This window comes from Mobula hypostoma, chromosome 14 (assembly GCF_963921235.1).
Source record: "Mobula hypostoma chromosome 14, sMobHyp1.1, whole genome shotgun sequence".
Taxonomy (NCBI): Eukaryota; Metazoa; Chordata; class Chondrichthyes; order Myliobatiformes; family Myliobatidae; genus Mobula; species Mobula hypostoma.
Genome location: NC_086110.1, coordinates 40,681,800 through 40,707,342, shown reverse-complemented (window position 1 = coordinate 40,707,342; position 25,543 = coordinate 40,681,800). Strand labels below are relative to the sequence as shown.

Here is a 25,543-nt window from a genome sequence, read left to right as displayed (position 1 = left end):
CAGGATATCTTGGACGCGATCAGAAATATCCCGGACCCTGGCACCAGGGAGGCAAACTACCATCCGGGTCTCTGGACTGCGTCCACAGGATCACCTATCTGACCCCCTTACTATCGAGTCCCCTATTACTACTGCCCTCTTCTTCCTTTCCCTACCCTTCTGAGCTATAGGGCCGGACTGTGTGACACACATACTGTACAATTCCAACCAGTATTTTCTGCCCATTTGCTGTTCTGTAACACCATTCAAATCTATTTCATTTCCTGGCTTTCTAAGCTGAGACCTTTCTCTCCTCTGCCTTTACCCCATGTTTTTTATCCCCTGTTCTAACCCTCTAGGGTAGAGGGAGTGAAACAACATTCAGAATCTTGGAGTGATGGAGTTTATCCTAATGAGGAACGGTTAAGAATCTGGGTCCGTATTATCTGCATTTCAGAGAAGTGGGAGATAATCACATTGAAACAAAATTATCACTGGGTTTGATAAAGTAGGTGGTAGAATGATGTCGCCCTTGGCTGGAAAACTTACAGTCAAGGTTCATGCTCTCAAAATTAGGGATCAGCCTTTAAGGACTGAGGTGAGATGAGGTTTCTTCATTCAGAGAGTAGTAAACTCTTCATCCAGTAGGATTACGGTGGTTTGATCACTGAGTATTTTCGAAACAAAGGCATTTTTGGGTAAGGGCTCGTGAGGGGAAGTGGGGGTGAGACAAATGATAAGTTACGATCTCAGTGAATGACTGGACAGGCATGAGGTGCCAAATAACTGCTCAGATTCTTATGTTTTTATTCTATTCTAAGGATGCAAAAGGTATTTAACTAATGAGAGCCAGGTTTGTTTGAACGATATTATCTTGTTATAAGTAGATGTATACTCTTCAGTTCCTTTCCCTGATCACCTGTAGAGATATGGAACACATTCTCAGCCGCTTTGCAATATTTCTTTCCATTTAAATTTCACTTGTTTCTGTGCAGTTGAACTAAGCATTATAATTTTGCGTATAATAGTTTCTGTTTATATCCTGCAGTAAAGGAATAACTGATATATTTGACAGATTTATTTTTTGTCTTGTTTATGTAAATGTGTGCTGGCTCCGACTCGTGCTAATGTTGATTTACTTTCCAAATCCTCAGCACGGCGCCTCTGTTAATGTTGCCAACAACCAAGGAAACACTGCTCTGCATAAGGCTGTAAAGGGACAGTATGAAACTCTTGTCCATCTGCTTGTGTGCAATGGAGCATCAGTCAGTTTGAGAAATAAACAACAGTGTACACCAGTGGACTTTGCAGAAGCAGTCTGTGGGAAGGTAAAAGCTTGAAACGGCAGCTCGTTATGAATCATAGAATCTCTGGAATGTAAGAAATAGCAGGAGGAGCCAAACTGCCCCTTGAACCTGTTTTGACATTGAGTGAAATTGGGCCACAAATCCAACCTCGACTGTTTTTCCACTTGTTTTGCTTTGACCTTGGTTATTGAGATCAGACTTGACTGAAACCAGCCATTGCCCATCCGTTGCCCTCTGATGCCATCATGAAGTTTCACAACTGTCTATATGAAACATATCTTCCTGATAGTCACTAAGTAGCCAAACCCGTTCTCTAGAACTACAACCCCTTGTACCTGACTCGCTGATCAAGGGACATGGTCACACTGCTGTCATCCTTTCAGCTTCCTTAGAACTTCATGTGCTTCGTCCTGATCACCTTTTGTCCTTCTAAACTTCAGAGAATGTAGGTCCTCTTTATTCAACCCACCTTCATTAAAACAGTCTTCTCTTCCCTGGAATCAATGTAGTAAACCTTTTGATGCCTACAAGGCAGATGTACGCTCTCTGACATTTAAAAAAAAGTGAAAATTGTATTAAGTACAAACGTTTGTAGTTCAGATGTGATCTACAGAGCCCTGTGGAATTGTAACTAGCCCCTGCTGAGAATTTCCAGAGTTAAGGGCCAGCTTTCTATTTGCCTACGCAATTATCTAGTTCTGCCTTACCTGGCTGTTAATGTACTGCAATTCAGATACTAGAATATTCAAATATGTCTGAACAATATTTAATACAGAAGAAAGCCATTTGCAACAGAAACTATCAGTCCAGTTAGTTTCACGCCCCTCTTTTCTCCTAATACCCTGTAAATATTTGTGGAGTCTCTAATGAGCCTAATTATGAGTAATTGCAAAGTTATTTATAAACAAAAAAGGATAATGGATTCTTTTCACATACAACCATAACATGCATCATTTTGCATTTTCAGAAAGTAATGTTAGTCCATGTTTAAAATGGCAAGTCGAAGGAGAATTTCAGAAATATGGTAAATGAACTAATTCAGATCTGAACCTTAATTTCTGTTAACACCCAGTTTAAAAGTACAAAAAAAACACCTCTTGTTTGTGATCTCCAGCCTGACCTGCTAGGTATTTGCGCCAATTTTTGTTTTAATTTAACTTTGTCTAAAATCTCTCTGAAATTATCATTTGACATTAATTTAAGATGATACAGAAAGGATTGCTGGTCAATATATTTGCATCAGAGAAATCCCACAGCAGTGTTCATTGATATTTCATGAAGTTCAACTCTATGAAAAGTTTTAATGCTGTTGTTGGAAGAATTCAGCCATCATTAAAGCAAGGAGAATATCAGTTGGGCAGAATTTCACTTGAACTTAACCATAGTGTAAGAAAAGTACAGCACACAACCAGGCCCTTCGGCCCATTTAGTCAATGCCGAAACCAGAATACTTATTCACCTTAAAAATCATATGAGCCATTTTACATCATTAATGAAATAATTTCCTATGAAAGGCAAGTGATCTTTGCCTTGTGTGCGTGCGTGTGTGTGTGTTTGTGTGTGTGTGTTCAGTTATAAGATATCTATTATGCATGGTGTTGCTTGGGTTATAATATTGGCCAACATGGTATTTACAGTCTCCATCAGCGCAGATGCATCACAAGGCTGTGTTTAACATCCTGCTCTGCTTGCCTTCTAATTAAAGCTCAATGCCATGTTTAAGTTTGCTGACGACACCACTGTTGTTGGCCGAATCAAAGGTAGTGATGAAACAGCATAAAGGAGGGAGACTGAAAATCTGGCTGAGTGGTACCACAACAACAAACCCCGCACTCGATGTCAGCAAGACCAAGGAGCTGATTATTGACTTTAGGAGGAGGAAACCAGAGGTCCCTGAGCCAGTCCTCATCGGGCAATTGGAGGTGTTGAGGATCAACGACTCGAAATTTTTCAGTTTTAACATCTCAGAGGATCTGCCCTGGGCCCAGCACGTAAGTGGTTACAAAGAAAGCGCGACAGTGCTTCTACTTCCTCAGAAGCTTTTGAAGGTTTGGCATGACACCTGAAACTTTAACTTCTATAGATATGGGGTGGAGAGTTATTTTGACTGGTTGCATCACTGCCTCAGATGGAAACACCAATGCTCTTCAACAGAAAGTCCTACAAGAAGTAGTGGTTGTGGCCCAGTCCATCGTGGGTAAAGAGCCTCCAAACCATTGAGCATATCTACATGGAGCGCTGTCACAGGAAAGAAGCATCCGTCATCGAGGACCCCACCGCTCAGGCCATACTATTTTCTTGTTGTCATCAGGAAAAAGGTACAGGAGCCTCAGGACCCTCACCACCAAGTTCAGGGACAGTTATTACCCTTCAACCATCAGACTCTTGAACCAGAGTTGATAGCTGCACTTGCCCCTTCACTGAACTGTTCCCACAATCTATGGACTCACTTTCAAGGATTCTTTATCTCATGTTCGCCATATTTATTGCTTATTAATTAATTAATTATTGTTGTTGTTTTTATCTTTTTTATTTGTAAAGTTTGTTGTCTTTTGCACATTAGTTGTTTGTCCGCCCTGTGGGGTGCAGTCTTTCATTGATTCTATTATGTTCTTTGGAATTACTGAACACGCCTGCAAGAAAACAAATTTCAAGGTTGTATATGGTGATATAGAAACGTTTGTACAAATGTTTGTACATGTACTTTGATTCAGTACAGGCTTTCAATTCAACTACTTTGGTATCAAGTGGAAATACAGGTAGCATTTGATGCTAGCACTAAAGTAACACCTCCTATTATCCATCTCCAAAGGGATCACACCACCAAGCACATCTTTCCCTCCCCCCCCCCCACTTTCCGCGGGGATTGCTCCCTATGCGACTCTCTTGTCCATTTCTCCCCCCCCCCCACCCATCCCTTCCCACTGATCTCCCTCCTGGCACTTATCCTTGTAAGCGGAACAAGTGCTAAACCTGCCCTTACACTTCCTCCCTTACCACCATTCAGAGCCCCAGACAGTCCTTCCAGGTGAGGCGACATTTCACCTGTGAGTCTGCTGGTGTGATATACTGTGTCCGGTGCTCCTGGTGTGGCCTTCTATATATTGGTGAGACCTGACGCAGACTGGGAGAGTGCTTCACTGAACACCTATGCTCTGTCTGCCAGAGGAAGCAGGATCTCCCAGTGGCCACACATTTTAATTCCACGTCCTATTCCCATTCCAATATGTCAATCCATGGCCTCCTCTATTGTCGAGATGAAGCCACACTCAGGTTGGAGGAACAACACCTTATATTCCGTCTGGGTAGTCTCCATCCTGATGGCATGAACATTGATTTCTCTATCTTCCGTTAATGCCCCTCCTCCCCTTCTTACCCCATCCCTATCTATCTATCTATATATTTATTTATTTATTTATTTATTTTCTTTCTCTTTCCCTCTCACAATAACTCCCTGACTGTTCTCCATCTTCCTCTGGTGCTTCCCTCCCCCTTTCTTTCTTCCAAGGCCTTCCGTCCCATGATACTCTCCCTTCTCCAGCCATGTATCCCTTTTGCCAATCAACTTTCCAGCTCTTGGCTTCATCTCTCCTCCTCCTGTTTCCTGTCTTCTCCTATCATTTCAGGTCTCCCCCCCCCCCCCCCACTTTCAAATCTCTTACTATCTCTTTTTTCCGTTAGTCCTGACGAAGGGCCTTGGCCTGAAACGTCAACTGTACCTCTTCCTATAGATGCTGCCTGGCCTGCTGCGTTCACCAGCATTTTGTGTGTTACCTCCCATTAATATTGTATACAACATCTTGTAAAGATCAGTCTAGAGCTTCAATGGCTCCTTTGTGAGCCATTGAAAATTCACCCCAGACAATATTTACAATGCTGTAGAATTTTTTATCCTCTCCAAGCAATGTTACATGTTGGAATCTGTCAAATTTAAAGGGAGTTTAATAGCTGAATGTGCAGTTTTTCCCCAAATTAAAAGTTTTGAAACAATGCCTAATGATGTTGTGTCCAGGGCAATTATGTTTTGTCTTTGAATGTTATGTCAAAGTAGATTAATGAGTTTTTCCTGTACCATCAGAAGCATCAAAATAACCTATTCCTTAATTGTTGCAAATGGCTTCTGTTATAGTACCCAAGGCATTTCTTTGATAGTTCACAAAACTTTGTTCTTTGTCTGAATCCCCTAACTGGTTTAAATTGTAGTTGGCCCCCCCACAGAAACTCAGTGCACAACTTGTCATTATTTCTTTGTGACTCAGGTCAACTAAGCAACTGGGGTCAGGTTCTTGGATCACTGGGATCTCTTCTGGGGGAGGTATGACCTGTACAAAAGGGACGGGTTGCACCTGAACCTGATGGGAACCAATATTCTCATGGGCAGGTTTGTTAGAGCTGTTGGAGAGGGTTTAAACTAATTTGGCAGCGGGATGGGAATCGGGATGAAGGGACTCAGGATAGGACGGATGGTAAAAAAGCAAAGATAGCATGCAGTCAGACTGTCAGGAAGGGCAGGCAGATGATAGGACAGAATTGCAGCCAGTAGGATGAGTATTAGTGCTTTAGGATGCAAATCAAAAGAGGAAGCAAATACAGTACTCAGTGTTTTATCTCAAGACAGAGAGTATAAGAAATAAGGTGGATGATCTTGTTGCACTTTTACAGGTTGTCGGGTATGATGTTGTGGCCATCACTGAATTGTGGCTGAACGATGGTTGTCGTTGGGAGTTGAATGCCCAAGGCTAAACATTGTATTGGAGGGATAGGAAGGTACAAACCCCATTTCCAGAAAAGTTGGGATATTTTCCAAAATGCAATAAAAACAAAAATCTGTGATATGTTAATTCATGTGAACCTTTATTTAACTGACAAAAGTACAAAGAAAAGATTTTCAATAGTTTTACTGACCAACTTAATTGTATTTTGTAAACATACACAAATTTAGAATTTGATGGCTGCAACACACTCAGCAGAAGTTGGGACAGAGGCATGTTTACCATTGTGTTACATCACCTTTCCTTTTAATAACACGTTTTAATCGTTTTGGAACTGAGGATACTAATTGTAGTAGATTTGCAATTAGAAATTTTGTCCATTCTTGCTTGATATAAGACTTCAGCTGCTCAACAGTCCGTGGTCTCCGTTGTCTGATTCTCCTCTTCATGATGTGCCATACATTTTCAATAGGAGATAGATCTGGACTGGCAGCAGGCCAGTCAAGCACATGCACTCTGTGTCTACAAAGCCATGCTGTTGTAGCCCGTGCAGAAGGTGGTCTGGCATTGTCCTGTTGAAATAAGCATGGACGTCCCGGGAAGAGATGTCGCCTTGATGGCAACATATGTCTCTCTAAAATCCTAATATATGCCTCAGAGTCAATGGTACCTTCACATACATGCAACTCACCCATGCCGTGGGCACTGATGCACCCCCATACCATCACAGATGCTGGCTTTTGCACCTTTCGCTGATAACAATCTGGATGGTCATTTTCATCTTTGGCACGGAGAACTCGACGCCCGTTTTTTCCGAAAACTAGCTGAAATGTGGACTCATCTGACCACAGCACACGGTTCCACAGTCTTTCAGTCCATCTGAGATGAGCTCGGGCCCAGAGAACTCGCCGGCGTTTCTGCATAGAGTTGATGTATGGCTTCCTCCTTGCGTAATACAGTTTCAAGTTGCATTTCTGGATGCATCGACGGACTGTGTTGAGTGACAATGGTTTTCCGAAGTACTCCCGATCTTGCACCGAGAAATGTTCCTTTTGAACTGACTAACAATTCTCTCATGAATTTTGGCACAAAGGGGTGAGCCACGACCCATCCTTGCTTGCAAAGACTGAGCCTTTGATGGATGCTACTTTTATACCCAGTCATGATACCTCACCTGCTACCAATTAGCCTGCTTAATGTGGAGTCTTCCAAACTGGTGTTACTTGAATATTCTGTGCACTTTTCAATCTTATTTTAACTCTGTCCCAACTTTTGTTGAGTGTCTTGCAGCCATCAAATTCTAAATTTGTGTATATTTACAAAATACAATTAAGTTGGTCAGTAAAACTATTGAAAATCTTTTCTTTGCAATTTTGTCAGTTAAATAAAGGTTCACGTGAATTAACATATCACAGATTTTTGTTTTTATTGCATTTTGGAAAATATCCCAACTTTTCTGGAAATGGGGTTTGTAGTTAGAGGGGGTGGAGTGGCTCTGCGGTGAAGAATGGCATTAAATTATTCGGAAGATGTGACATAGGATCAGATGATGTTGAGTTAAGAAACTGCAAGGGTAAATGAACCCTGATGGCAGTTATATACAGGCCTCCAAACAGTAGCTGGGATGTGGACTATAAATTGCAACAGGAAATTTAAAAAGAGGAATGTTACGATAGACATGGGAGATCTTAACATGCAGGTAGTTTGGGAGAATCAGGTTGGTAATGGATTTCAAAAGGGTGAATTTGTTGAATGCCTATGAGATGGTTTTTTAGAGCAGCTTGTTGTTGAGCCTTCTAGGGGATCTGTCACCTGGACCAGATGAACTATACCCTGGGATTCTGAAAGAAGTAGTGGTAGAGATTGTAGAAGCATTAGTAATGATCTTTCAAGAATCATTGGACTCTGCCGTGGTTCCAGAGGACTGGAAAATTGCAAATGTCATTCCACCCTTTAAGAAAGGAGGAAAGCAGCAGAAAGGAAATTGTAGACCATTTAGCCTGACTTCACTGGTTGGGAAGATGTTGGAGTAAATTGTTAAGGATGAGGTTATGGATTACCTGGAGACATAGGAGAAGATAGGACAAAGTCAGCATGGTTTCCTTAAGGGAAAATCTTGCCTGATGAACCTGTTTCAGTTCTTTGAGGAGATTACAAGTAGATAAAGGGGATGTAATAGATGTTGTATATTTGGACTTTCAGAAGGCCTTTGACAAGGCGCCACACATGAGGCCACCTACCAAGTGAAGAGCTCATGTATTAGAGGAAGGTTACTAGCATGGTTAGAGCATTGGCTGATTGGTAGAGGGCAGCGAGTGGGAATAAAAGGATTGTTTTCTGGTTGGTCACCAGTGACTAGTGGTGTTCTGCAGGGGTCAGTGTTGGGACCACTTCTTTTTTTGCTACAGAACATGGCTTTGTTGCCAAGTTTGCGGGTGATATGAAGGTTGGTGAAGGGGCAGGTAGTGCTGTGGAAACAGGAAGGATGCAGAAGGACTTAGACAGATTAGGAGAATGGGCAAGAAAGTGGCAGATGAAGTACAGTCTTGAAAAATGCATGGTCATGCACTTTGACAGAAGAAGTAAATGTGCAGACTATTTTCTAAGTGGAGAGAAAATGCAAAAAAACTGAGGTGCAGAGGGACTTCGGAAATTTTGTGCATGATTCCCTAAATGTTAATTTGCAGGTTGAGTTTGTGGCGAGGAAGACAAATGTGATGTTTGCATTCATTTCAAGAGGACTAGAATATAAAAGCCAGAATGTAATGTTGAAAATATGTAAAGCACTGGTGAGGCCTCACTTGGAGTATTGTCAGTAGTCTTGGGCCCCTTATCCTAGAAAGGATGTGCTGAAACTGGAGAGGGTTCAAAGGAGCATCACGAAAATGATTCAGCGATTGAATGGTTGTCATATGAAGAGCTCTGACGGCTCTGGGCCTGTATTCTCTAGTATTCAAAAGAATGGGGGATGACCTTATTGAAAGGTTAAACGCCTTGATAGAGTGGAAGTGGAGAGGATTTTCCTGTGGTGGGAGAGTCTAAGACCAGAGGACACAGCCTCAGAATAGAGGGGCATCCTTTTAGAATGGAGGTGAAAAGGAATTTCTTTAGCCAGGGAGTGGTGAATCTGTGGAATTCTTTGCCACAGGCAGCTGTGGAGGCCAAGTCTTTATGTATATTTAAGGCAGAGGTTGATAGATTCTTGATTGGTCAGTGCATGAAGGGATACTGGGAGAAGGCAGGAGATTGGGGCTGACAGAAAAATTAGATCAGCTATGATGAAATGGCAGAGCATTCTTGATGGGCCAAATAGCCTAATTCTGCTGCTACAGTGCACATAAAAAGTATTTACCCCTCTTTGAAAGTCTTCATATTTTATTGTTTTATAACATTGAATCACTGTGGATTTAATTTGGCTTTTTTGACACTGATCAACAGAAAAAGGCACTTCTATGTCAAAGTGAGAACAGATCTCTACAAAGTTATCTAAACTAATTACAAATATAAAACACAAAATAATTGATTGCATTAGCAGTCACTCTCCTGCCCCCTTAATATGACACACCAAATCATCACTGGTGCAGCCAATTGGTTTTAGAAGTCACACAATTGGTTAAATGGAGATCACCGTGTTCAGTCAAGGTGTTTCATTTCATTGTAGTAAAAATACACCTGTATCTGGAAGGTCCAACTGCTGGTGAGTCAGTATCCTGACAAAAACTACACCGTGAAGACAAAAGAACACTTCAAGCAACTCTGTGAAAAGGTTATGCAAAAGCAGAAGCCAGGAGATGGATACAAGAAAATTTCCAAGTCACTGATTGTCCCTTTAATCAATCATTAAGAGATGGAAAGAATATGATACAGCTGTAAATCTGCCTATGGCAGACCGTCCTCAAAAACTGAGAGACTGCAATTTTTCCCCATTCTCGCAGTGTCCAGATGTGCAAAACCGATAGAGGCCTATCCACACAGAATCATGGCTGTAATTGCTGCCAATGGTGCTGCTACTAAATACTGACTTGAAGGGGGTGAATACTCAATCATTTTGTGTTTTATATTTGTAATTTATTTTGATCACTTTGTAGAGATCTGTTTTCACTTTGACATGAAAGACTCTTTTTCTGCTGATCAGTGTCCAAAAAAAGCCAAATTAAATCCACTGTGATTCAATGTCGTAAAACAGTAAAACATGAAATCTTCCTGGGGGGGGGTGCCTACTTTCTATAGGCACTATACATCTTGTAATCTAATGGAATGGCAGTCATATTTTCTATCTGTCTTTGGCAACAGTTAATAAGTAATTGAAAGATAAAACACTGTGGTGCCTACAACAAGTGTTCTTTCATGGGATATAACTATTTGTTATATCCCCTGGATTCTGAAGTACATTGCTATATAAAATAATCAGGTTAATAAAAAGACTCCATTCGGTTCTGGACAGAGAACTTGGGAGCTTATTCATGCTGAAATACTGTAAAGATTTACCAAAGTGAAAACAAACCTAGTTTGTGTCATCTCTCCTAGATGAGACCACATAATAACATTATTATTTAATAACCTTCCTTTGAAGTGGCCTGGAGACTTTTACCACATCAGTGGTTCTAGAAGTTCCAAGTTATTGTTTATGAATTGTTTATGAAAGTGGTTAATAGGTTACATTACAAAGATTTGCTTGTATACCCTTGATATGCAATCTCCTGCAAGATATGCAGAGGAAGAAACACAGACTGAGTGAAACCAGGAAGCACTAAATTCATGGATTAGTGGAAATCTAGAAAAATTCTTCTCTGAAAAGAATCGTCCCATATTTCAGCTAAGTTAACATTGGAGGTCAACAGATTAGTCTTAATATATGAACACTAACGGATGCAGAACATAGTTGAGAAACAAATCTAAATACCTGACACAAGGATTGATTTACATGTTTGTTATCTTTAACTCACTTAACTACCACAAAGGTGTAAAGCTGCTGTTATCGTGGGAACCCAAATTAGTTACATTTAAAATGATGGCTAAACCCAGAGTAAATGGAGTAAACCCAGAGTAAATGGAGGCTATTGTGCATACGCAATCATAATACAGAATGCCAAAGGAACTGCATTTCATTTTGTTTTCTCTTTTCACTTGTTCAGAGTGTGGAGATTCTGAAGATTCTCAAAACTGTACCCACTCAAGTAACGGAAGTAGACAATGTATATGGAGTAAATGCCATTCGGAAACCAGAGCTTGTAAATGTCAAAAAGAAATGTAAGCTGTTTCTCATTGTTAAGCAGATAATTTGTCCTAGGCAGCAGCTTAGCTAATAGATTTTATTAAGTCACTTGTTGACTTGTGTAGTCTTGTTGCTGATGTTATATATGGCAGTTGTATCCCTGTATGAACTACTGAAAGAATTAGAGGTTTCCAAGGCAAGACGTTCTCATTTGTCACTGCCTTATCAAGTGGAGTTGGACTGTACTGCAAAAAAGATTCAGTAGGGGTGGGGGTGGGCAGACCTTATTTCCACTTGTTTGCCTGATATAGTTAAAAATTATTTCTTTTCTTTTCCTTTCCAGCTGATATACTTAAGAAGCTAGAAGCAGCTGATGATTCAGACAGTAAAAGAACACAGCTGACACGATCCATAAATCAATTTGATAAGTAAGTAAAATGCAAATATAAGATGTGTACAGTAAATTAGGACTGAGTGATATTGGTTATTTTCAAGATGTTGTTTCTTTAAGTGTAACGCCTAAACTTAAGGATGTATTTCAAATGGAGGATATGGATTGGACAATTCAAAGATAAAGGCAAGCCGCTTCAGCTTGAAATGAAGCAGTCCAAATCGGTGATCGCTGACTTTACTTATTCTTATTTGACTGGTTCCTGAGCTAGTAGGCTCATTTTATCCCAAGTTATAATTATGATCAAAATTGTAATGTTAAGCCAATTAAAATAGTGTTTGTTTGGAATTACCTGAAGTATGCAGATCTTGTTGCAACACCATCAAATTTCAGCATAGTGTCCATTCTGTTTAAAAGAGATAAAATCCAATTGATTTTCAACTGGTGATTCAGCACACAATTTAGGTGCACACTCAACCTTATCTTTACATCCTGTTTATACATGTAACAGAGTATGCCACACCTTAGATCATCTGCAGTTTATTACTAAATCAATTAAATTTGTTTTAGAGTATTGAGATTAATTTGCTATCATTTTAAATGAACTTCTGGCACTAAAATGCAATATAAAACACATACAGTCAATTAGCAACAGTTAAATGTTTGAGGTAGTTAAGAAACCATGGATTAAGGATGAAATTAATTCGATGATGAGAGAGGATGTAGAGAGAGAAGCAGTCAGTGGGGAGGTAGTGGTTAGATTTTGTACTGCAATGACAAAAACACAATGATATTGTGGAAGTTGTATCTTAGTAGCAGCTTAGAAGTGGTATAAAATATGAATGCAGAGATTTAATAGTACAGAGCAAAAAACAGAGAATGTTAATATGCAGTGTTAACATCCAAAATGTCTGGTGTAAACAGATTATCTTGGGTCATTGAATTAGTAAATTTCTTGAATGTTTAACAGCAATATAACTTAGAAACAAAATTATTAAATTTAGTAATGAGTCACATTTAGTTAACCATCTAATGCTATGTGAACATTTGTGGGGCAGCGAACATATAAACTGAATTAGGTATGGTGTTTTAAGAGAGAAACGCGAAGCGACGAAGTCATAGTAAAATTGACTTCAGTGGCATGTGACGGAAGTAGTCAGAGATTACTAGGAAAATCTAACAAGAAGTTTTCAAAACAACAGCCAGAATCTAACATTATAGGGGACTAGTCTGTGTCCCTGAGGAAAAGTGATCTTCTTTCCAGAACTAAGCTACAAGCAGCTAGGATATAAAGAACCAAAAAGACTTGCGTGGAAAGTCAAAAACCACTGCAGATCTTGGCAAATGGGAGGGATATGGAAAGAAAAGAAAAGAAAGTTAATAAAACTGCCAGAAACACAATGAAAAGGATATCACACAGACCAAAAAATGTAAAGATGTTTGAGAAAGTAGGGAGTGGTCAAGACCAACAATGTTCTCTTGATGGCTGATAATAGTAATATGAAATTACAGCCATAATCAATAATTACTTTGCACATCCACTCACAGCAAAACAAGGACAGTGAGGTGCACTTGCCAGAAAAGCTAATAGTTAATTGGATTTAACTGAAAGCAAGACAACATGTCTGATGTAAGCTGTTTGTCCAAATCTTCGTTGATCTTGAAGAATCTCATTTAAGCTACATTCTTTCTGCTTAATGCCTAAATCTCTGCATTCTTGCAGTATATTATTTCCCTGAAACATAATAGTGAAGAGGTTTACTGCCCTCTTGATTGTGACTGAACATTGCCTCCTCTTGAAAAATGCATTTGTCATGTAGTTTAAGAAAGGCAGAAATTAAAGTTTAAATGCAATCTACCTGATGGATTTGTTTGTAAACTCTGTCTATTTGATTAGATACTTGGATTTAAATTATAATGGGAAAATTTTGGTCGTTGTGGTTTAATTAAGTAGCTTTGTGGCAAACATCCACTCACTTCAGTGCTTTCAGTCAATCAGTCCATTAATGTGTAGTGGTCCCACTGCACTCTTTTACAAGGAGCTTGAAATGCACTGGAGGAGGTTGGATTTTCTAACGTCTCCACAGGGTGGATTTCACACTGTAAGAAGCAAAGTTGAGCTTCTTGGAGTGATCCCAGATGAAGAACTTGGGAACATACTCTGCAGTAAAAAATCTTAACTGTGATAATGTGCTGTGTTCCCTAATTTACATAATATGTTGCATTTCCTAATTTACATAATGTGTCCCCACATATTGTTTTGTAGGAATGAGAACTTTTTTGGATTAAGTGTTTCTGTTTTGTTCTGCACATGACTTCTTAAACTCTACAAAAGTAATCTTCTTTTAGATCCAGGAATTTAAAAAAGACTATTACGAGAGATAAAAGTATCCCTAAGTTTGATGAACAATTAATCCATCAGGTAAGAAACCTTGTAAACAAGAAACCAAATAATATATCATCATGTCCATGGTGCATCATTTATTCTTGTACAATTACTCATTAGTCTAACTATTATGTCTCAGGAATCTTGTGAACTGCCTCTAAGCAAAATATATTTATTGGAAAGCAGAAATTTTATGATGCTGGACATCAAAGATAAAAATAGAAAATGCTCAAGTACTCAGTAGGTCAGGCAGCAGCTGTTGAAAGGGAAGAAACAATCTTTCTTGTCATTCTTTTAACAGAAAAGCAAAATCAAATTACAGTCTTGATTAATCTTGAATTGCAGTAAAACCAAACAATGTGCTTGTCTTCTAAACACTTTTAAAAATTGATGTGCTGTACTTTCTTCCTTCCCCACATCATTCTGTCTGCCAGCTCTTTTGCTTACACAATTAACATGTCCACATTTTTGCAGGCCCTTTACAATCTTTCAATGGCTTTCTGTCCATCTACACTTTGTATATAAAAACGGAACTCTGGATCTGTTCTACTTAACTCCTCATCCAAATCATTAATATATTTTATATCTTGAAACCTCAGTACTGATCCCTATGGTGAGCCACCAGTAATAGTCCTCACACCTGAAATAAATCCATTTAGTTTAGCTGATTTGCTTTTTCTCCTGAGTTAATACTCTAACTAAGCTAATATTAAACCTCCAACTCAAATAGTTAACACGAGGAATTCTGCAGATGCTGGAAATAGTTATCTTGTTTGGAAGCTTATTGAATCCATTTTGAATCTCCTATCTACAGCAGTTATATTGTAAAGTGATTGCTATATTTGTTTTACACTATTTCCCTTTAAGTCATAATTCTCTTAATTTATAAATGCTAGGTATCTCTGATCTAATGATATTTTAAACTAATATTTCACAGTACTGTACTACCTTTATATCTGTTTAATCAGCTTCAAATCATAAGTTTAAACTGAATTTATAAGTAATGTATTTAAATACAAACATTACGATCACATTTCTTATTTAGTGATTTGTCAGACTATTGAGACATGACCGAAAGTAACTTTACCTGTTTGATTTTGAATGTAATAGGAAACTGTCACTTTATTAATTCAGTTTTCCAGATTCATTCGTCCACTCTATGAATTTCAATAGCCATAACTTCCTTTCATATAGCACTTTAATTACAGAACTCTCCTTCATTGTCTTAATCAATATACTTCCAACAATATACCTGCTGTTAGGGGCAGTTATCTATTTCCAACAGGTTTGTGTCTTGATCCTGAAGGGTCTTAGCCCAAACATTCCTCCCCCATAGACGCTGCCTGACCTGATGAGTTCCACTAGCATTTTGTGTTTGTTCATTTGGATTTCCAGCATCTGTAGAATCTCTTGTGTTTAATAAATTTAAGTCTTGCCTATATCCATACTGTTTCTATGTCTTGTTTATTTGAGAGATGATCCTTCCTCTCTGTTATTAGACTGTTTTCAGAACTGCTCAATCTTTTTCTGTGTAACTTTAAAGCAAACTATCCTAGTATATTTTGGTTCAGACTTTGGAAACCATACAATCATATCTGTGTAATTGCTATTGAAACTATTTGTGTGTCTTTGCACCATTCATTTATTCATTGTGCTTCAAATGCTTCACACTTTTAGGTAAAACAATCCCAATTTTTCTTTCTTAATGCTTCATCCCCCCCAAGAGTTGACGTTATTCATTGATAACTGTCTCTTCCTTTTGCACTCTACTTACAAATTGCTCCATAGACTCTTAGATTTGAATGTGCCCTGTTTCAATCCCATCCCACCTCTAATTTAAATCTCTTCTACTATTTTGGTTGTGATTGGCCAGACCAGTTTTGCCTTTCACAATTACCATTGTCCAAACCTGCACAGATTTTGGTCCTCTATCATGTACCAGAACCTGATGAATCCACCTTCTTGAGCATTATACAATGGATGATGCTTAGCAATGTTCTGATCTAATAATTTATGTGTGAGCTGCACCCAAATTGTTTAGTGAAACAGTAGAGCTACTGTGATCTCAACACCAATCTTTTAACAATACTTTTGCATTTGCCTTTATTGCCAACTTGGATTTGGTGTTATTTTAAAATGAAGCAAAATGACTTAAGAACATAACTTTATTTTAATAAATCATTAATTTTCTAACTAAATCATGTAGACCCTATGTTTCTCTTCTAACAGTTGGCGATCAAGACTTCTGACAAAACAACATTAAAACAAGTCGAAACGGAAGATCACAGTGGATCATCACTTCCTATTTCTGAAGCTGAACATGAAACTGAGAGAGAAAGGCTAACTACGACTATTGGCAAAACTGGTTACCCAAGCAAGAGACACACAAGTTTGTCTGATAAAGTGGATGATGTTAATGGCAACAATGAATTTGTGGAAAAATTTGGAGAATTTTGTAATCACTCAGAAGATTTTGAAATGACTCAAGATGCAAAGATAGACAATCACAACAATTCAACTTTTCCTGAAATTAAAAAATAAGAGGTGCTTCAGAAAAGAAACATAAGACAACTAATGTGGATTTCAGCAGTATTCAAAAGAAATGCACCTCCTTTAATCTTCTAAACACTTCAAAACTGAAGCCTTGGATAAAGATTAACACAATTCGAGGAAAAACACTTCCACAATGAGGTCACAAAGGGAAAAGCACTTCAGACCAAAAGGGTAAAGGTATTGCAGTAGCAATATTTTATTTTGCACTTGAATAGGGAAATGGAGCTTCATCAATAAGCTGCTATGTAGTATTCCATGCTATCTGTATTGTGCATATGTATATAAAAATGATTCACTCCCAATTATTGATAGTGTTTTTAACTTTAAGACTTGAACATATCAAAAGTGTATTTTTTAAACTCTTGCCAATCTTCCTGTCGAGGTTGTTTCTCTTGTGTCTGTTTTTGAAGGGAACTTTCTATAACTATATGTGCCTTATATTTAATTTATAAATGTGTGTAAGCAATGTGACTGAAAAAATACATATTCAAAATAAAATTTAATTTTTTACTCTCCCCACCCCCACTTCAGTGAGGTTTTAAGGATAGATAGTGTAAGTCAAGACTAATCTACTGATAGGTGTCCCTGAATCATAAATTCAGGTCACTTCTCTAAAGACCTATTTGTTTTGACTTTTTAAATGGTAACAGCTAATGACTCACTTTATCAAAACAGTTTTCTCGATATATATCTATCTATAGATAAATTCAAGCTAGCTTTATACAATCACATGTTACTGGCACGTATCAAGGTACATTTGTAAATGTCTCAATGTACAAGATTTCACTTTTAAAATTGTAATAAGATTGTTCACATTTTAATGTTTTTTACATCTACCTAGGTTTTAAAAACAAATATATTTAACTTATCATAACTTAAAAACAGTGAAAGGAAATGCATTGTTTTTAAAGGGGAAGATAAAGCCTTTATAAATTATTTTGTGCTGGATGTTTAAGAAAATCCTAATATCATTTAGAAATTATAACGTAGGCAAAAATTTGAAATTATTTTAATATCTTCCAATTTGCAACAGAGGTATGATTACCTCTAAGTAATCATTATTGATTAATTAGCTGGGATACCCAAAGATTTTGTTGGTATCTACAAATAAGTTATGGGAAAAACCTTGAACATGGTGATGCTCAAAATGAAATGGAACTATTGAGAAAGTATTTTTGTTTATGGGATTATTAGAAATCTGCAAAGCGTTGTGGGCAGTTATAAAATGAAAGGTTGTCAATCTTCCTTTCAAAATGCAACATTTCTCTGTATTAAACTGCTTTCACCATTTGTTTTTCCTGTTCATCAAACTTATGCTGTCCCTAAGTCTGTTACTATTCTCTGTATCTAATTTTAGTATCATTGCATCTGCAAACTTTGTAATTATACTCTTCATATCCAAGTTCAAGCCATTAGTATCACAGTGAATACTTGTTGCCCAAAGCATGAGTATTTGAACAGTACATCCATTAACAGTACCCTCCAGAATGGGAAAAAAAAATCATTTAGTGTTTTGCTTACAACACACATCAAAGTTGCTGGTGAACGCTGCAGGCCAGGCAGCATCTCTTGGAAGAGGTACAGTTGATGTTTCAGGCTGAGACCCTTTGTCAGGGCTAACTGAAAGAGCTAGTAAGAGATTTGAAAGTGGGAGGGGGAGATTCAAAATGATAGGAGAAGGCAGGAGGGGGAGGGATGGAGCCAAGAGCTGGACAGTTGATTGGTAAGAGGGATATGAGAGGATCATGGGACAGGAGGCCTAGGGAGAAAGAAAAGGGGGGGGGAGCCCAGAGGGACAGAGGGAGAAAAAGGAGAGAGAAAAAGAATGTTTGTATATATAAAAATAAATCAATAAATAACTGATGGAATATAAGGGGGAGGTGGGGGCATTAGCAGAAGTTGAGAAGTCAATGTTCATGCCATCAGGTTGGAGGCTACCCAGACGCAATATAAGGTGTTGTTCCTCCAACCTGAGTGTGGCTTCATCTTGACAGGCCGTGGATAGACATATCAGAATGTGAAAGTAAAAAAGGATCAAGTGTTTTCCTGATGTATATGATAAACTCATCTCAGCCTACCATCCAGGTCCAGGTATCGATTTTAGCTCGTATTTCAATGACAAACTCTGCCATCTTCATCAGGGATGATGTCAAAGCATGTCTAGTCTGGTGGCATGTGCCCTTGTCGTCTGTCCCTCCCGATTGGTTAGTCCTCAAACAATCAGTTTTCTGCTGTCCCACTTTGTTTACAATCGAATTCCAGTTCTTACTTGGAGCGAGACCTTCGTTTTTGTTAAAATTCCTCCTTCACCAGGCGGGCCAAAAGTCATTGGCACAGTAGTGTTGTTCTGTGCCCTCAAAGCACAGAAATCCTATGGTCATTGTGAATGCAATGTTCTGCTACCACTGATTTATCTGGGTGACCTGCATAAGCTATGATTTGAGCTTCCTTATGAGAAGTTTCCTTTTGAGGAACCTGTTGCTACTGCCTGTCTTCCCTATATTTCCATGGTTTCTGGAAGGATCACCAGGACCCTGGAGAAATACCAGAATAATATCATCCACAAACCCATAAGGAAGCTCAAACCACAGTTTAAGTGGGCTAAAAATGACCTGGGACTCAGGACAGCTGACATTTACAGGATTCCCTGTGAATGCAGAGCAGTGTATATTGGCTAGATGGGGTGCATGGTGGTAACCTGCATCAAGGAGCACAGGAAGTGTAGCCATTTGGGTTACCTGGAAAAATGGGTGGCGGCGGAACATTGTATTCTTAATAGCCATGGGATTGACTTTGACAGCACAAAACTACAGTGCTGCGCCAATGGCTTTTGGGATCACCTGGTGAAGGAAGCCATCAAAATAAAACTAACGAGAAAAAGAATTTGAAGTCTTGCTCTAAGAACTGGGATGCGATTGTAAACAAGGTGGACTAGCGGAAACCTGATTGGATGAGGACCAGCTAATCAGAAGGGAAGGACAACGGGGGTATATATGCCACCAGACTCGGCATAATCTGTGATGAAGACGGCAGAGTTTGTCATCAAAACGTCGGTTAAAATTGATACCTGTACTTGGCTGAAAACCTGAGAAGAGTTTATTCATCTATAAACGTACTCTTAAAGGGTACTTTTACCTTATATCAAATATAGTACATTGAACATTCCTTATTGTAAATAATTCAACAAAATTAGTTAAATGAGATCAGGCTTTATTAACCTATATTTTTGCAAGTGAGAAATTTTTATTTTCACTTCATTGATGGTAGGCTGATTAAATCTGGCAACAGTTTAGTATTCTTTCATATAATAGGATACAAAATATACAAACTTTGTTCTGACTGATACTCCCATAGAAAGACTGAAGAGTTGGGAGTTAGAAACTCTCTAAAAGTACTACTGTTTGCACCCTATTCAGAGCAGGAGATCATTTCTTTTTTCCACTCTGCCAGTCTATTAAATTTATTTTTATCCCATACTATTTTTCTACTGTCTGATCCTTTGTTGATATTAACAGAATGCAAATCTTGGGAGATGTCAAGTAGAAACATACTCGACACCTGTCGACTATTGTTTTTTCTTCCCAATCTTGCTTTCAGTATAGAGACTGTATAACATTAAAGATGTTAAATGGTGAGAGACTGCAGGATCAATGGCCAAATAATGTAGGTGTGCTTCTACCCTAATCATTGAAAACCACCTGTGGCTGCAGTAAGCAATCTGGGAGGTGCACGGTAAGTTGGACTTTATTATAAGAGGGTGAGCTCTTAAGGCTAAGGAAGAGTTATTGCATGGTAAAGGGGATGTACTTGCAATAAAGGGAGTGCTTTGTAGACTGAATTATTAAATTGGTTCCAGGAATGATGGGGAAGGGGGAGCAGAAAATAAACTGCTAGAGGAACTCAGCAGGTTGATCAGCTGAGGGTCAGAAGTGGGGGGGGGGGGCAAGGGTAAGGGAAAGAAAAATGTTTCTGGTTGAGACTCTGCATTGGGATTAATATGTTAACCCAGATGTCAACAATTTGTTATTTGTCTACACACCACTCCCAGATGTTCAACGCACTGAGCTCTTCCAGCAATCAGTTTTTGCTTCAGCTTACAGCATCTGCAGTCTCTGGGAATGCTGGATTTACTGTGCAAGTGATTTAAATGTACTGGTACTGTTTTCTTTAAAAGACCTTGTCAAACCTTAAAATTTAAAACACTTGAGGCTAATCACTTCCCCTGGCTGCAGAGGAGAAATTTCTCTCTCAGAAATTTTTGCCCCAGGAAGCTGAGGATCTGTTATTGTATTCAGTCAAAAAAGATCAATAGCTTTCTGGGCATTTCCCCTTAGTGTCTGAAAATGGTACTCATGTGGAAGTTCAGCCATGAAGTAACAGGCTCAGATGACCTACTTTCTATTTCTTATGTTACTTAATCTGTTTATTTATAGAGATAATTGAAAAGGAGGCAATGAAGAATGTTGTAATGATTTATTTCTAGGTTCTCTCTTAAATGGTAAATGCCAGCAGTTGCAAAATCAAAGATAATGAAGTATTAAAGGGTAACGTAGGTATGCAAGGGAACAATATTTTAGAGAGAACACAATATAACTGGTACATGTTATTACTGGTAATGAGCTTTGGATTACTTTTAGGGATGTTTCTTTCCTGAAAGCAAAGTAATAATATTTAAATTGAAATTACTGATAATAGGTATGTTATAAACTCCAATAAAAATGGTTCATCTTGTGTTTGCAGCAAGAGGCACACTATGACCAGATGATTTGAGGGGGAAAAAAAAAATCGTTTTGTGCTGGCTTTCCCACTGCACTAGAGGGAACACTTTCTCAGCAACCTGAGATTAGCACAGAAAACTAATGTTAGACAAAACCATATTACAGGAGTGCAAAATAAGCTGTAAACCACTTTTTATAATAACCACATTGTCAATTATTCTGATATTCCACAATGCACTTTAAATCAAATTGATTCAGAGGTCTCAAAGCATTTTTTAAAAATTCCATCTTAGAGCACATCTCCACAAATAACCATTGAGGTTCCATTCATACACTATAAACTGCATTTAGAGCCACCACATAGTCGTGCGATATAGAACCATAAAGAATTCTTCCTGCACACAAGGGGAAAAATAATAAATCCATTCAATTGCTGCTCTAGCTTCAATTTTCCTTGTTATATATAAATTAGGCTCATGCTCAGAATTCAGTAATCATCCTCTTCATCAGAATCCATTACTTTTCTTCTGTTGAACTGAAATTTACAAGATATGAAAGTAAGTTACACCAAAAATCTTTCCAAGTATTTTACAATTATAAACAATTCCAGTTTCAAACTTTTCTTTCTATTTTACTGCTCAGAGATGTTCGTACAAGTCTGACTCGGAGAACAAAGTTACAGCTCCAAAATTGACGATAACCTGATGATATAGCAGGAAACAATTCTGTTAACATTAGAAAACTTCAACTGTTTTCTTTACAGACAACATTTAGGAGTGGTTAAACACTGCAGTATAGCCTTGAATGTTCTGTTGGCTTCAAATGTACCAAGAACAGTACTACAAAAAAATTGGATTATATATAGCACAGTTTTTTTATTTTTGATTTCTCTGACCATTCAATACTTGAACCTGAGAGCAATACAAACATAACTCAAGTACAGTCTGGGCTCTTTGGAGCATTTTTCTCTCAACATTGAATACCTACAACTAAATTTATATCAACACTGGATAATGAACATATTACCAAAGGAATTTTGAAAATCTGAATATAATCATGTCTCACAAATCTTAAGCGTTTTTTGAAGAGGTAACAAAGAGGATTGATGAGGGAAGGGTAATGAATGTTATCTGTATGGACTTTACCAAGTCAGTTGACAAGGTCTCATATCAGAGCTCATGGTAGTAAGAGGCAAGGATAGAAGATTGACTGCCTGGCAGAAGTCAGGGTGGAGATAAAGGGGTCTTTTTCCAGATGGCTTCCAGTGACAAGTGGAGTTTCACAGGGATCAGTGTTGGGATCACAACTTTTCACTTTGTACATAATGATCTGGCTGAAAGGATTGATTGTACAAGTTTGCAGACAATACAAGATAGGTGGAGGGAGTATCGCAAAGGCAGGATTCTGCAGAAGGACAGACAGGTTGGGAGAGTGGGCAAAGTGCAGATGGAATACAGCATAAGGGACTATGGGGTTATGCATTTTGCTCAGAAAAATAAAAATGTTGACCATTTCCCAACTGGGAGAATTCAGAAATCAGGGGTAAAAGGATTTTGAGTCCTAGTTCAGGACTTGCAGGTTAAGTTGGTAGTAAAGATATTAACATTAATTTCATGAGGACTAGAACATTTTATGTCAGAGTGTAAAGCTGAGGCTTTATAATGCATTGGTCAGACTTCATTTGGAATATGAATTTTGGGCCTGATATCCAAGAAAAGATATACTGGCTGAAAAGAGAGTTTGGAGGAGGTTTACAAGAATGATCGCAGGCCTGAAAGCACTAAACTATGAGCAGTGTTTGATGTTTCTGGACCTGTATGCAATGGAGTTAAGAAAGATTAGAGGTGAATCTCATTGAAACCTACTGGATACTGAAAGGCCTGGATAAATCGCACGAGAATCAGGAAGAACTAATTAAATGGATACATAATTGGCTTAATGGTTTAAAGCAGAGGTTCTTCTTCAGACAGGAGTTCTGAGTCTGGTAGTATTCCACAGGGATTGGTGCTGGGTCCATTATTATGTGTCATTTATATAAATAATTTGAACAGAAATGTACAAGGCATAGTTAGCGAGTCTGCAGATGACACTAAAATAGGTGATGGTGTAGACATTAAAGAAGGCTATTTATTAGAAGTTACAGGGGCAACTTGATCAGCTATGTAAGTGGGCTGAGGAGCGGCAAATGGTGTTCAATTCAAATAACTGAAATGTTAAATTCTGGTAAGTCAAACCAGAGTATTACTTTCTTAGTGAGTGGTAGAGCCCTGGAGTGAATTGTAGAACAGAGGATCCTAGAAGTAGAAGTACATTATTCCCTGAAAGCAGTATCATAGGTGGTGGAAAAAGGCATTTAGCACACTAGCCTTTATTAGTCAAGACAATGAGTATAGAAGTTGTGTCACAGTTGTACAATATGATGATGAGACTCTGCTTATGTATAGTTTTGGCTATCCTACAATAGGAAACACATCATTAAGTTGAAAAGAATGCAAAGAAAATTTATAAATGTTGCCAGGGCTCAAAGGGCTCAGTCATAGTGAGCAATTGGGCAGGCTAGAATTTTATTCCTTGATGCAGGAGACGGAGGGGTGACCTTACAGCAGTGGAAGAGCATAGAAAGGGTGATTGCAGAGTCTTCTTCTAGGCAAAGGGAATTGACAAGAAAAGATTTAAAGAAGACCTTAAGAGTGGCAATTTCAAACATAGAGGATGGAGTGTATCTAAAATAAGCTGCCAAAGAAAATGATTAGGGCAAGTATAAATAACTTAATTTAAAAGACATTTGGACAGGAACACAGGTGAGGAAGGTTTAAAGGAATATAAGCTAAAGTGTTTTAATTTAAATGGGCATCTTGGTTGGTACAAATGATTTGGAAAGAAGGGTGTGCTTCCTTGCTGTATTATTTTGACCCTATGCCTAATGCACTTTTGATTCCTGTTCATGATCACCCTACTTATATGACTGTATTTGACATCTATTTCTTTATTATAAAAGCTGAACATTTTCTACAAATTCACCAAATATATTTCAAAGGATGTATTATACTCATTTTTGACGCACATACTTTGCAATGCCATTATGATAAAATCAGACGTGGTTTTAAATGGAATTGTCATTGGGATTGCCAAAAAAATAGCAAGAAAAGTTTTAAAGGCCAGTGATGTTGTGGGGATGGAACTGGACTCTCTCACGGTGGTGTCTGAAAAGAGGATGCTGTCTAAGTTGCATGCCATCTTGGTCAATGTATCCCATCCACTACATAATGTACTGGTTGGGCACAGGAGTACATTCAGCCAGAGACTCATTCCACCAGGATGCAGCACAGAGCGTCATAGGAAGTCATTCCTGCCTGTGGCCATCAAACTTTACAACTCCTCCCTTGGAGGGTCAGACACCCTGAGCCAATAGGCTGGTCCTGGACTTATTTCATAATTTACTGGCATAATTTACATATTACTATTTATTATTTATGGTGCAACTGTAACAAAAACCAATTTCCCCCGGGATCAATAAAGTATGACTGTGACTAAACCTCTTGGGTAAAATAAATCAAAGAAATGTCAAACTAAATAAAAGCAATTACCTTGACCATTGTTTGCTTTCCCATCTGTTGGTTAGCTTTCTCAAGGATTTCAATTAAACCTGATTCTGAAATCTAGAAGACAGGTGAAGTTTGATATATTTGAATGCAGCTGGATTCATTCACTTCTGCAGAAGTGATATCACTTTATAAAAATTAATAGAAATGCATTTCAAAAAGCCAACATAACTGGTCTCATCTACTACCTAATTAAAATTCAAAACACTGAAAATTATTTCAATTAAGTTGAATTTTTCTCCACTCCCTTTCTACAGCCTTTATAGCATCTCATGCTTTCCAAAAACTGACAAGACAAACTTAGAACTGTAATCAGAAAAGCATTTTCCCCTTAAGCACCAGCTGTTGGAAGAGGTAAAAATACACAAACTACCTCACCTAGTGATTTAGATTCAGAACATCTCTAGGTTGTATTCAAAAACCAGTTCCTTAAATGCCTCCAAGTTAAAATTCTTTCCCATTGATTGATAAATACAAGATTAGGCCTTACATTTGAGAAACTGTGAACTATACTGTACTGCTACATGAAAGCATAGGCATGAGGGCCACAAAGTAGACAAGTGGCACATTTATGAAAATAATGGACAATGCAGATGGTGGAATATGAAGCAACAGGAGTCTGCTGGAGGAACTCAGCTAGTCAAGCAGCATCTATGGAGGGAAAGGAAATGTTGACAATT

At 38.3% G+C, this 25,543-nt stretch overlaps 2 protein-coding genes across 7 annotated transcripts in view; one reads left to right on the top strand and one right to left on the bottom strand.

Moving 5' to 3' along the window:
* ankrd27 (ankyrin repeat domain 27 (VPS9 domain)) overlaps positions 1-18,699 on the top strand; it is a 109,417-nt gene extending 90,718 nt beyond the window's left edge. For 2 of the 3 annotated variants that reach the window (XM_063066976.1, XM_063066974.1), the window contains 5 exons: positions 1,134-1,307; positions 11,134-11,248; positions 11,557-11,641; positions 13,954-14,026; positions 16,220-18,699. In XM_063066976.1, coding sequence (XP_062923046.1) covers positions 1,134-1,307; positions 11,134-11,248; positions 11,557-11,641; positions 13,954-14,026; positions 16,220-16,531 — 759 coding nt within the window. In that variant the 3' untranslated portion in view covers positions 16,532-18,699. Of the gene's footprint in view, positions 1-1,133; positions 1,308-2,253; positions 2,310-11,133; positions 11,249-11,556; positions 11,642-13,953; positions 14,027-16,219 lie in introns of those variants that run through there. The other variant, XM_063066977.1, reaches the window with a different exon arrangement.
* Positions 1-25,543, bottom strand: part of pdcd5 (programmed cell death 5) — a 54,975-nt gene that overhangs the window by 9,637 nt on the left and 19,795 nt on the right. Inside the window, exons 5-7 of one of the 4 annotated variants that reach the window (XM_063066980.1) lie at positions 24,849-24,920; positions 11,957-12,010; positions 2,505-3,919 (exon numbers count right to left, since the gene is read on the bottom strand). In XM_063066980.1, the coding sequence (XP_062923050.1) occupies positions 11,987-12,010; positions 24,849-24,920 (96 nt within the window). In that variant the 3' untranslated portion in view covers positions 2,505-3,919; positions 11,957-11,986. Of the gene's footprint in view, positions 1-2,504; positions 3,920-11,956; positions 12,011-19,803; positions 21,797-24,848; positions 24,921-25,543 lie in introns of those variants that run through there. The other 3 variants (XM_063066981.1, XM_063066978.1, XM_063066979.1) reach the window with 3 other exon arrangements.